At 37.1% G+C, this 12,652-nt stretch overlaps 1 protein-coding gene across 1 annotated transcript; it reads right to left on the bottom strand.

Moving 5' to 3' along the window:
- Positions 1-6,691: 6,691 nt before the first annotated feature.
- Positions 6,692-12,639, bottom strand: LOC106871980 (uncharacterized). Its single transcript, XM_014918772.3, has 3 exons — positions 12,461-12,639; positions 9,924-10,035; positions 6,692-6,857 (listed from the first exon to the last, which is right to left on the bottom strand). The coding sequence occupies exons 1-3, from the start codon at positions 12,526-12,528 to the stop codon at positions 6,714-6,716; spliced, it is 324 nt and encodes a 107-aa protein (XP_014774258.1). The 5' UTR covers positions 12,529-12,639; the 3' UTR covers positions 6,692-6,713.
- Between the last annotated feature and the right edge of the window lie 13 nt (positions 12,640-12,652).

The raw sequence follows: 12,652 nt of genomic DNA, 5'->3' as shown, positions 1-12,652 counted from the left end.
ATATATAAATATAAATATACGTATGTATGTGTGTATCTGTCTGTTGTAGACGTAGAAACAAAGTGTCCAAGTGGATAAGGTACTGGACTACCAATTCAGAAGGTCTAGAGTTCAAATCCACTGCAGGCATTTTTTACATGTGTTTTGGGTTGTACATAAATTTAATTAACACTGCACGCTTTAATTCATTTTATTGGCCAGGTACCAGATTCTCTGGCAATGTTACCTGCAATATATGATAAATATTTTTTACACCTACTCCTGTACATTTTTTATAAATCAAATATATTGATTCTCTTATGATTAATCCTGGCAAGTACAGAGAAGACAATGTTTTACTGAGGAGAGCTGACAAGACCGAAATATGTCCGGGGTTGTCTCCCTTGCTTGCCAAAAAAAGACATCAGATTAATATGATATTAATCGTTGAACTAATTTGTCCTTTTACTCACTGACTAATTATTATTATTGATTAAATAGATTTGTGTTTTTTTTCCCTCATTACATTAAACATGGTGGGCTTACATGTCATAAAAATTGGATTCTTCTCCAGAAGTGTATGTGTGTATATATATATATATATATATATTATATAAACACATATACACATACATATATACAAACATTCAACACACATATACACACGTGTATACATACAAAAATATTCATACACACACATTTATGTATACATATATACATGTTCACATGCACACATATATATATACACACACAAAAATGTGTGCGCAATATATATGTATACACACACACACATTTTATATATACATATATATATAGAATCATCCTTTTAATAATGTGGACCAAGAGCTATTGGCCCTCCATCACTGAAAAGCCTCTGAACTATTCAAGACATTTATATTATTTTTCTGTATTTCTCTTATTTGTTTTGTTTGTTTGTTTTTTAAACATGATCACATCTTGGAAACAAGATGGCCAAGTGATATCCATATCAAACGACCAATTCCAAACCAAGGGTCCAAATCTACTCGCAAGCATTCCATTGTTTTATTTCTTGAGAAAACAACAGCACAAGGGAGTTGTATATGGTGGTTGAACTGCTAGAAATAGCAGCCTTGGTTGTATTGGATAATAACGTTATGTCCTATATGGCCAGAAAAAGATGGGATGGTCATGGCTGAGAAATCTATGATCATAGATTTACTTGACCAGAGACTGACCTGGTATGCTTTTTGTATAACATTGGTATGCTCTGTGTTCAAATTTGTCAGAAATATGCACCCAGTGTTTGACCCCTTGGAAAATGTCATCTGCAAATACATACTGACTGGCTTTCTCTACAAATATATGTGTGTGTGTAAATAATATATATATATATACACACACACACACACACTTTTTCATTTGTGGATGAACAGTGCTAACAATGGTTTCATGTGACACAAATTCACAATTCTTCAAGAGTTCCATTTTATGATGAACACAATTAGCAACATCCTACACTGGAACACTTGAAGAATTGTGAATTTTTTTCAGCATGAAACCACTGGTGGCACTGGTAATGTACAAATAAAGAATATTTACCACCAAATGCAAAGTTGAGGATTCATATTCACTGTTCAATACTATCATTTGTGTGTGTGTGTGTGTATAGATGTGTGTATATATATATATATATACACACACACACACACACACACACACACACAAACAAATATTGAACAGTGAATATGAGTGCTCAGCACTGCATTGCTGGATAAATATTCTTTATTTGTGGGTTAACAAGACTACCATTGGTTTCATGCTGAGAGAAGATTTCTTAGCAATTATCAAGCTTGCCACATGGGACGTTTGTACTCGTCTCCATCTTGGATGAGAATATATATATATATATATATATTTGCCTTTCATTTTGTAGGCCATGAAAACCAGAGATCACCCCCTTAACCAAAGATTTCCTTTGAATGGGGGGGGGGCTTAAAAGAGGCGTTTTAAAATTTTACATTTTTGTACATATCCTATAAATGACATTTAAACTAGTCTTTCTATAAACCTTACTAATCAGATTGATTGATGTTAGTATCAAAGGGCGGTGGGTTGGCAGAATTAGTAGAGTTATTGTTAGACAAAATGCTTTGCGCTATTTGTTCTGCCCTTTATGTCCTGAGTTCAAATCTAGCCAAGGTCAGCTTTACCTTTTAGCACTGCAGGATTGACTGATAAAGTAAAGAGTCAGTCATGTACTCAGATTTGAAGTATCGACTTTACCCACTTCAAGTCTGAGGTCTTGTGGCATATCTTAAAAATCATTATTATTGTTGTTGTTCTGCCAGCAGTGAGCAGGCAGAATCATTACTGCACCAGGCAAAATGCTTCAGGGCATTTCATCTGTCTTTGCATTCTAAGTTCAAATTCCACCGAGGTCAACTTTGCCTTTCATCCTTTCGGGGTTGATAAAATAAGTACCAGTCAGATACTGGGGTCAATGTAATCAACTAGCCTCCTCCCCACCCAAAATTTCAGGCCTTGTGCCTATAGTAGAAAAGATTATTATTATTATTATTATTTAGGTGGAGAGATAGTAGAACCGTTAGCACACCGGGAAAAAAATGTTTTGTAGCATTTGGACTCCTCTCAGGTCAACTTTACCTTTCATCTTTTCAGGGTCAATAAAAGAAGTACCAGTTGAATACTGGGGTCAATGTAATCGACTTAACCCCTCCCCTAAAACTGCTGGCCTTGTACCAAAATCTGAAACCATTATTGTTCTATTTTAAAGGATTGACCTAACTCCTCACATATGTTAATAGACAATATGCAGGGCATGATTTTTCGACAGCCTGTCTTTGTTTTGTTATTGCAATCACCTCATGCTCTTCGTATTGTCTATTATTATTATTATTATTATTAATGATAAGGTGGTGAGCTGACAGAATTGTGAGCACGCTGGACAAAATGCTTAGCAGCATTTCGCCTGTCACTACATTCTGAGTTCAAATTCCACCCAGGTTGACTTTGCCTTTCATCCTTTCTAGGGTCGATAAATTAAGTACCAGTTGTACACTGGGGTTGATGTAATCGACTTCACACCTTCCCCAAACTTGCTGCCCTTGTGGCAAAATTTGAAACCATTATTATTAGTATTATTATTATTATTATTATTATGAGGTTGACTTTGCCTTTCATCCTTTTGGGGTTGATAAAATAAGTACCAGTTGCGTACTGGGGTCTGATTTAATCAACTGCCCCCCCCCAAACTTGCTGGCGTTGTGCCAAAATTTGAAATCATTATTGTTAGTATTAGAGGGCTGTTGACTGGCAGAATCAGTAGAGCATCAGACAGAATGCCTCGTGGTATTTAGTTACGGTTCTTTACGTTCCGAGTTCAAATCCTATGAAGATTGACTTTGCCATTCATCTTTCCAGGGCCCAATAAAATATAGTACCAGTCAGGTACTGGGGAGGGGGGGTCAATTCATAATCAACTGTTACCTCCAACCCATCCCCCCCCCCTAGAAACCTATTTGTGGCCCAGCGCCTACACCAAAATTTGTTATTAACATCAAACTACTTTTCTTTTGCTTTCTAGCTTTTGTCATCTAGTAAAACGTGTGTATGTATTATATATATATATATATATATATATATATATATATATATATACATGTATGTGTATGTATAATGTAATAGCTGCAAGCACTCGGTTATTGGTGGAGTGGGGGGGATGTTTTTTGTGTCTGTTTCGTTGCTGTTTTCTTTTTTGCTGGGGAGAGGCGGGGGGGATCGTATTTATTCGTTTATTTATTTAATTATTTATTTATTTTTATTATTGCCCACTCTTCATAGCTTGAAAATTCTCAATCTGTGATAATAAAATAAAGTCAAAAATTTAAAAAAAAAAAAATTAAAAAAACGCAAAAATAAAAAGAAATAAGACTACACTGTTTGTTAACTTTAATCACGTTTTTTCCCCCCACCCCCTAACTGATCAATTCCCTAATGAATGTGAAGAGGGTGGCTGTGAATTTAACATAATCTGTAGTGACCATTCAACTTGCTAGAAAAACCAACCAAATCTCCTTCATCACACTTTACTGTCCTAAATAAAGAAGGGTCGATTGGAGAGCAGTATTTCTTGATAACAACAGGATGGTCATAGCTGGAACACTTTTGATCTTAAGTCTACTCAATCAGGGCTGACTTAAAAAGAAAGCAATCTCATTGATTTGGAGAAGCCTACAAAAACCAGAGGGGCTGCCCCCACTCCTTCTCTAACTAATTAAATATGATCTGGTTCAAACCACCTTCCAGCAAGACTATCATTACAATTTTACTCCCCCAAAAAATCTATTCAACAGGAATAATATAAAAGAGAGCTACTCTACAAACACCTTGCATTGGGGAAAACCATCAAGTTACATCACACTAGAATTCTTCAACATGATACAGATAATACAAATCGAAAAGGAGATGACTGAAATTGTTAAAACTATCAGCTTTCTCTCCTTGATCACCAATGAATGGAAGTATTATGTAACAAGTTACCAAAGGAAAAGTGGTAGTAGTACGTCTTACATTGGCCTGACTGAAGGTTCATTTAAAAGAAGACTATAACAACATACGGAAACACTACCTCAAGGAAAATATTACATTAATCTCCAAGTACATCTGATATTGGTTGAAAACAAAGTTTTGTGTGTGTGTGTGTGTGTGTGCGTATCGATCTTTAATTGTAGATGGAACATGTGGAAGGGGTAGGTCCAAGAAGGCATGGGACAAAGTGTGAAAAAGGATCTATAGATTTTGGGACTCAGAGAAGGGATGACAGGGGACAGTGACTCCTGGCGGTTTGCTGTGCTTGAAAAGACACGTCAAGCTGAGTAAAAGCATGGTTACCCTTGCATAGATTGAAAAAAAAAATGGTGATTGGCCTTCACCGATTTTTTAATTGTTACTGGATTTTCATCAGAGGTGAAAGAAAGAAAAACTAATTTGCATATTACAAGTGTTTGACACCTTATATAACATCATCAGCCTGTCAACAGGGATGTTAGTCCACACAAAATCAAGGTTTGATGTAATAATAATACATATAAACCTAGACATACAAATATGTCAATTTTACTTATTTCTCTGTAGATTGAAAAAAAAAAAGAAACACTGATAAATAGCTTTAAGGAAATTAATCTGATAGGAGGAAGGAGCCCGTGATTGGATGGCTATTGTAGAAGACAGCTGCCCAAGATGCCATGCAGTGGGACTGAACACAGAACCATGTGGTTGGGAAGCAAGCTTCTTACCACATAGCCACACCTGTGCCCATACAGTTTTTCATATATATATATACACACACACACACACAAATGACTTAAGAGTCTACATTCTTTTGTTTTGAGTCAGTTGCCTAGTTTGAAACAAAGTCTTTCAGTGACTGTGACAACAACATCACCACCATCACCATTCTTCCTCCTCCTCCTTCTCTTCTTTATTATTTCATTTATCAAACACTATTTCCTCTACTGCTATCTTCACCACTCAAAAACTTTTAAGGCCTACTTCATGAGTCATTGAGATAAATATTACACACACACAGACATCCGTGTACACAAACACATAACTCACATTATATATGTATATATATATATTTATCTATGTATGTGGAAGTGTATGTATTCATGCACTTGCTGAAAAGTTCCTGGCTTTAAGGGTATTGTAAAACCAATGTGACTAAGCACCATCATCATTTAACGTCCGTTTTCCATGCTGGCATGGGTTGGATGGTTTGATCAGGGCTGGTAAGCTGGAAGGCTGCACCAGACTCCAGTCTGATTTGGCATGGTTTTTCTATGGATGCCCTTCCTAACCACTCCAAAGGTGCAATGGGTGCTTTTATGTGCCACCAGCATGGGTGCCATTTGTGTGATACCAGTATCTGCCACGACTGCAATTTTGATCAGCTTGATGGGTCTTCTCAAACATGGCATAATGTCAAAGGTCTTGGTCATTGCATCCATGAGGTCAAAGGTCTCGGTCACTGCATCCATGAGGTCAAAGGTCTCGGTCACTGCATCCATGAGGCCAAAGGTCTCGGTCATTGCATCCATGAAGCCAAAGGTCTCGGTCACTGCATCCATGAGGCCAAAGGTCTCGGTCACTGCATCCATGAGGCCAAAGGTCTCGGTCACTGCATCCATGAGGCCCAATACTCGAAAGGAGCTCAGCCACTTTGCCTAGAATTCATGCTTCATCACTCGATCGAGGCATCTGGCGTGAAAGAGTTACATTGGTCCTTGGCAAGTCGTCCGACCTGAATGGAAGGAAGGAAACAAAAGATTGATAACCCTAACAGCCAACATTGATGACGATGACGGTGATGGTGATCCAGAGGACTGCACCGAACTATACAGTGTGTTTCCGCATGATTTCTTTTGTTGGATGCAAACCACTTCACAGAGTGTACTGGGTGCTTTTTATGTGGCATCAACATCAGCAAGGTCACCGAGTAACCCCACAAGACAAAGACAGCCCCCACCCACTTCAAATGATTGGGGGAGTCATACTGAGGAAGGTGGCTCTGTGCCAGATGATGACAAGTTAGAGTAAGACGGAGGGACAGAAACAGGAGTCTTGTTGTAGAAGAGAGACACGACTGTCCCAACTGGAAAAAAGAGAGAGGCAAGCAGAGAGAAATAGTACAATAACAACAGCAACAACATTTGAAAAGTAGTTATAAATATTTATTCCCATTTTTTACTAACATTCAGAGATTTGAGGCAATCTTCAGCAACAACATGCTTATACCAGGTTTTTTGTCGTCTATGTCGAAGAAATTCGGTGTTTTTTTGAGCCTTGTGTTCGCTCATATGATTGATTTCTTCTTCCTAAAAAGAAAACAATATTTCAAAACAACATTTAAGACAGACACATTCAGGAAATTCCTTTTAATTACATGACTGCCTATCGTTTACTTAGAAAACTGTTTAGCATCAAATCCATGCAGAATTGTTCAGTTAAATGCATATGCAGGACTTGTCGATTTTGGTTAATTGCATATATTCTTTTATTCTTTTCCTTGTTTCGGTCATCTGTGTGTGTTGGTGTCTCCCTCCTTGCCTTGTCATTGCGTGACAGTTGTAAATGAGCATCTCTGTCATACAAACAGTGTCTTTTGTTTCTAACCTGTAAAAATCATGTCTGGTTACGGAGCACCATCTTAAAGGATTTTAGCCAAACAACTCAACGCCCAGGACTTATTCTTTGTAAGCCTGGTACTTATTTTATCAGTCTGTTTTGCCAGACAGCTAAATTACAGGGACATAAACACACCAACATTGGTTGTCAAGCGATGGTAGAGGGGGGAGACAAACACATACGACAGGCTTCCTTCAGTTTCCTATTTCTTTATTGCCCCCAGGGGGCTAAACATAGAGGGAACAAACAAGGACAAAGGGATTAAGTCAGTTACATCGACCCCAGTGCGTAACTGGTACTTAATTTATCGACCCCCGAAAGATGAAAGGCAAAGTCGACCTCGGCAGAATTTGAACTCAGAACGTAACGGCAGACAAAATACTGCCAAGCATTTGCCCGGTGTGCTAACGATTCTGCCAGCTCACCACCTTCCTTCAGTTTCTGTCAACCAAATTTAATTGGCCCAAGGCTATAGCAGCAGAGACCTGCTTAAGGTGCCACGCAGTGGGACCGAACCTAAGATTGTGCGGTTTGGAAGCAAATTTCTTACCGCACAAACATGCCTGCATCTAAATGTAGCCAAATTATTTTACCATTTCAATAAATTAAAAACTCTCAAACTCTAGATACTGGGGGAGTTTTTTTTTTCATTTTATTTTAAATTGTATAAATTTTCTTCTTCAATCAATAAATTCTGTTTCTCTGTTGTAGATAAAATTTGTATTTAAAAAAAAGAGAAAAAAAGCTTTTTTTAAAATCAAATGGATAATGAATGTTATTTTGTTTGTCTGTCATTACACACTTACATAAACCTGTAATTAACCTAATTAAATGTTTCTTAACTGCAGTGATCCTAATTATTACCTTTGACTAATTCAAAGAGTGTGAAAGCCACAATTTGGTTATGTGTGAATGATTGAAAACTTCATTCAGTTGTTTTACATCTGTATTTCCATGCTGGCATGGGTTAGATGGAAATGTATTGAGGTAGTGGTCAATCATGGTGCTATTTTCAGTTTCTGTCAACACAATTGACTCGTAGGACCCTGGTTCTCATGGAGCTATAGTTCCAAGGTGCAACACAGTAGGACTGAACCCCAAACCGTGTGATTGGGAAGAAAAATTCTCAGCCACACCTTGAAAGACTATCAAAAGTGAATTAAAAATCCCCATAGGTGACAGTTCAACAGATTGCTGTGTCAATATATTTCAATAAAAAAACAGGTTTGACTGAAGGATAAGTAAATCGTGTTACACAAAATATATTTTCTTTACATGGCTATTCACTCGACGCTCCAATATCTTTAACCTTTTAGCATTCAAACCAGCCATATCAAATCTAATATTGTCTGTTTAACATTCAAGCCGACCAGATCCAGCCTCTCACACTCACCCTACACTACCTTTCTAAAAGTAAAACAATTACGTCATCAGAATTTCAAACCAATGCCTGATTAATTGAAAACAATGTGAATAGATAAGGATTACATTTGACAGAGTAATCCGATTGCTGAAACACCAAACCACACATACCCAAATATTTTTCCTGTTTTATGCTCAAACCGGTTAGATCTGGCCTCTCACAGCCACCCTACAATGTCATTCTAAAATAATTCCATCATCGAAATCTCCAAGACACGAGATAATACATGATTAATTGAAAACAATGTGAAGAAACAAGGATTACATTTGACAGAGTAATCCGATTGCTGAAGGGTTAAAGATGTCCAAACGAGGTTTTACAAGCGAATAGGAATGGATTAACTCAGTTCTGTGATTGGAGGGGTATCAATAAGTGACTTTTTTTTTTCTTTCTTTTTTTTTTACACACCCGTTAGCCCTGTTAAAAAATTCTCATGGACCAAGGGCACCAAATTTGGTTTCCTTTGCTTGGAATATTCCATTGTTACTCATGAACAACAGCCATAGTATAAAATGTGTCTAGTTTTTGGAGTCTTGAGGTGCCCTGGTTGACACTTTGAACAATTCATGTAAAACAATGTAATATTTAAGAACTAGCTGGCCCCCATGCCGTCAAAAATTTCAACTAATTGTAGTATTTTATATATAAATATGGATGGGAAATCAAATTAATACACTTGTCAATGTTCACATACTTCCTTGTACAAGCACACACACACACACAGTGTTGAAACACTGATTTTTCTTTTCAGTGTTGAATGTTTACCATCCCACTTCCATTGCGTGCACACACATTCACATACCTCCCTTTTACCTACACACATACTCACAGAGTTGAAACACTCCCACTACCAGTTTGCCATCACCCCTTCCTTCGTCATTCATATGTTGTGACAGAGAAAAACAGTATTATTATAGTAGATGCTAAGGTAGCAAGCTGGCAGAATTGTTAGCATGCTGGGCAAAATGGAATTTGAACTCAGAACATAGTGATGAGCAAAGTATCACTAAGCATTTTGTCCAGCGTGTTAACGATTCGGCCAGCTTGCCACCTTAATAATAATAATAATAATAATAATAATAATAAAGACTCTCTCTCTTCTGGTATGCAAATAACATTAGATAGATCTACATGGCCACCAAACCAAAATTGCCAATCTCACTCAAGTCAAACTGCTTTGTTAAAAATATGAAAAAATACATTGAATGATATATTTCTAAGACAATGCCTGAAAAACTGACAGGATGGGCATGTTAGTAACATTTTTAAACACAGGTTAGTTCAGTCAGGTTGTTGTTACAAGAAAAGCAATAAAATAAAAGCAACACCATACCTGGGAGAGAAACGACTTCGACAGGATGGCCAGGTTGTTCCTTTCTCGTAGAAGATCTTCTAGGGCTTTTTTCTTCATTCTTTCAGTAATGTAAGGGTAGAGACGAACCTTCCTGAAAAACAAAACAGGAAATGAAATAGAAGAACAAATAAATAAGATTGCATAAATAACCATGTGACTGAATTCTTTGAATGGGAACCTGTTTCAATATTTTTATAACACGACTGACAGTTTCAATTTAATAGCAAGCTTAGACCAAAGTGAACCTGTGCTCATAAACTATGAATAAATTTGATACAATAAATAAAATGTATTAAACTGTAAATAAATATTTCCTAACACATCACTGATAGATTTTTAAACTAATGAAGTAGTTTAATTCAAATTACAAACAATTTATTCTCAAACGCAGAAATGCTGATAAAATAGCAGGATAAAATCTCCATATTTTGCGGAAAAGTTTGTCAGCAACCAGTCATGAGACTGAAAACCACATCCCTTTGATTATCAGTCAAGTGCTGACAAATTTTTCCACAAAATATGGGGATTTTATCCTGCTGTTTTATCAGCATTTGAAAATAAATTATTTCTTTATCTGTATCTCACAATACATCTCAACACTTCTAAAAGCAAACATTGTTTACATTTAACGTAATTTGAATTTAACCTACAGCGTCTTATATCCTAGCATTATAAGTTCAGAAATTGCAATGGGCAGTCTAGCTTAATTGGTAAAGCACTTGAGCGGCAACCAAAGGGATTTGAGTTCGAGTCTCATGGCTGGTTGCTGACAAATTTTTTTGCAAAATATGGATATTTTATCCTACTGATCTATGTATAATTATCATCTGGCAGATGAATAGAATATGCAAAGCTCAGACCAAAGTCTTGAGTGGATTTTACAGACGGAAACTGAAACGTCGTACATAACGTGCCTGTTTTCCTGCGTTTGTCCCCAACCACCACTTGACAATTTGTGTTGGTTTGTTTACGTCCCTATAACTTAGAGGTTCGGCAAAAGGATCGATAGAACAATTATAATAAAGACACTTGTTCAGTGGGACTGAACGCGAAACAATGTGGTTGGGGAGTAAGCTTCTTAACCACACAGCCACGCCTATGCCTACAGAAAATAATCATAATGATAATTTGTTTCTCAGATTAATTAGTTCTTAGGAGAAAAAATAATTATCGTTTCTATTTTTTTTCTAATTTGACGAATCAATGAATCAGTCATTGAATGCGCTCTTCAATGAAGGGAGGGAACTTTGTTGGTTTAACCTTTTGAATCTTTGTTAATGAGAGATGTCCTTCAAATCAAGAGGAGATAACTCTGCAACAGAGGAGGTAACTTCGCAAAAGCTAGAAAATTTAATAAATCTTTGATCAAACTAAAACGTTTGACCCGGACTCAAAAACAAAAAAAAAGTTAGTCTAATAGGTGTAAAAAAAAAAAAAAACTTGCTGTGATCGAATATGAAAAAAAAATGCGTGCTCGCGAACGGTGGGTGGGGAGAGGACTCGGAACATTCACATGGTCAGTCCATGGCCTCTAAACTATAGTGTTTGACCCAAGCTCAAAAACAAAAAATAATTAGTGTAATAGGTGTAAAACAACTTGCTGTGAATATATATGTGTGTGTGTGTGTGTGTAAGAGTAAATTGCCTGCGTCGCTTCGGTGAACTTTAGGAGAGTGCTATTAATGTTTCTGACGGTCTAGGGCGGCCATGGGCAAAATGACGCCCACGGAACTTCCTGAAATGGTATACTAAACAAAAAAATAACTTGAATTTGGTGGCGGGGTTGCGATGCGGCCCGCCTGACGAGTCATGTCTCATGCAGCGCGCAATTCGAGAAAGGTTGCCTATGTCTAGTTTGGGGGCCATAGAAAAAATTAAGATTGGAGACTAGCTAGAAGAAGGTTGGGGCGAAAGGCGAAGGTAAAGAATACGCACACTCGGTGTTAAGGGTTCGAATTACGTCGAAAACGAATGGTGTGCGTATCCTTTACCTCCCACCAGGTTGGGAACCACTGCATTAGATAATACAGTCGTGCGTGCCACTAAAAAAAAAAAAAGATGTAGTCACAGCCGGAATGTCCTTGACATCTTATAAGCTAGATACTAGGGCTGTTCGGTGAAGAATAGCCTCAGAATAAACAACAACGAAGGGGACCTTTATACGGTCACGCAATAGCTAGAAACAGCAGACTATCTTAGGTAATACTCGACTGTATTTAAAATAACACAGAGGAGTATGCTGTCCTATATAACTGCCTTAAGAAAAAAAAAAAAGGTAAATTTTCAGATTAACACCCGCACGATCTTCAATAGGGTGTTAGGGTTAGGGTTTAGGGACGGAATTCCCTAAGCTTAACCCTAACACCCTAGTGGAGCATCTTTAAGCTTAGGTTTGCTTGGGTCAGGGTTAGCCGAAACAACAACTGAAAAAACATATATATGTGCTGAATAACAATCAAAGTCATTAAATGTATTATTCAAACATTTCATTAGAAATATATTAATAAACCACCTACCCTTTGGTTAAGTGTCCGGGAATGTGTTCGAGTTTCTTGAAGAAACAACAAACAAGCGTGAGTCTCATGGTTCTGTCAGTTCACCATTTTATGGAGTAGAATTAGAATCTTTAGTTTCGTAAAAACAGCGTGGATTTTTAAAAAATTATAAAACAAAGATGATAATTTCAAAGTTTGAAATATCCTGCTAAA

The sequence above is a fragment of the Octopus bimaculoides genome, chromosome 26 (genome assembly GCF_046866305.1).
Source record: "Octopus bimaculoides isolate indiv1 chromosome 26, ASM4686630v1, whole genome shotgun sequence".
Taxonomy (NCBI): Eukaryota; Metazoa; Mollusca; class Cephalopoda; order Octopoda; family Octopodidae; genus Octopus; species Octopus bimaculoides.
The sequence above is the reverse complement of the archived record's forward strand: the minus strand, read 5'-3'. Positions and strand labels throughout refer to the sequence as shown.

Bases quoted from the DNA above. Each gene is read 5' to 3' on its own strand.
- LOC106871980 (XM_014918772.3), bottom strand. From the start codon at position 12,528: ATGAGACTCACGCTTGTTTGTTGTTTCTTCAAGAAACTCGAACACATT. The intron at 10,036-12,460 runs GTAGGTGGTTTA...TTTGTTTTTCAG, and splicing joins CCCGGACACTTAACCAAAGG to GAAGGTTCGTCTCTACCCTT. The intron at 6,858-9,923 runs GTATGGTGTTGC...TTTTCTTTTTAG, and splicing joins CGAAGTCGTTTCTCTCCCAG to GAAGAAGAAATCAATCATAT.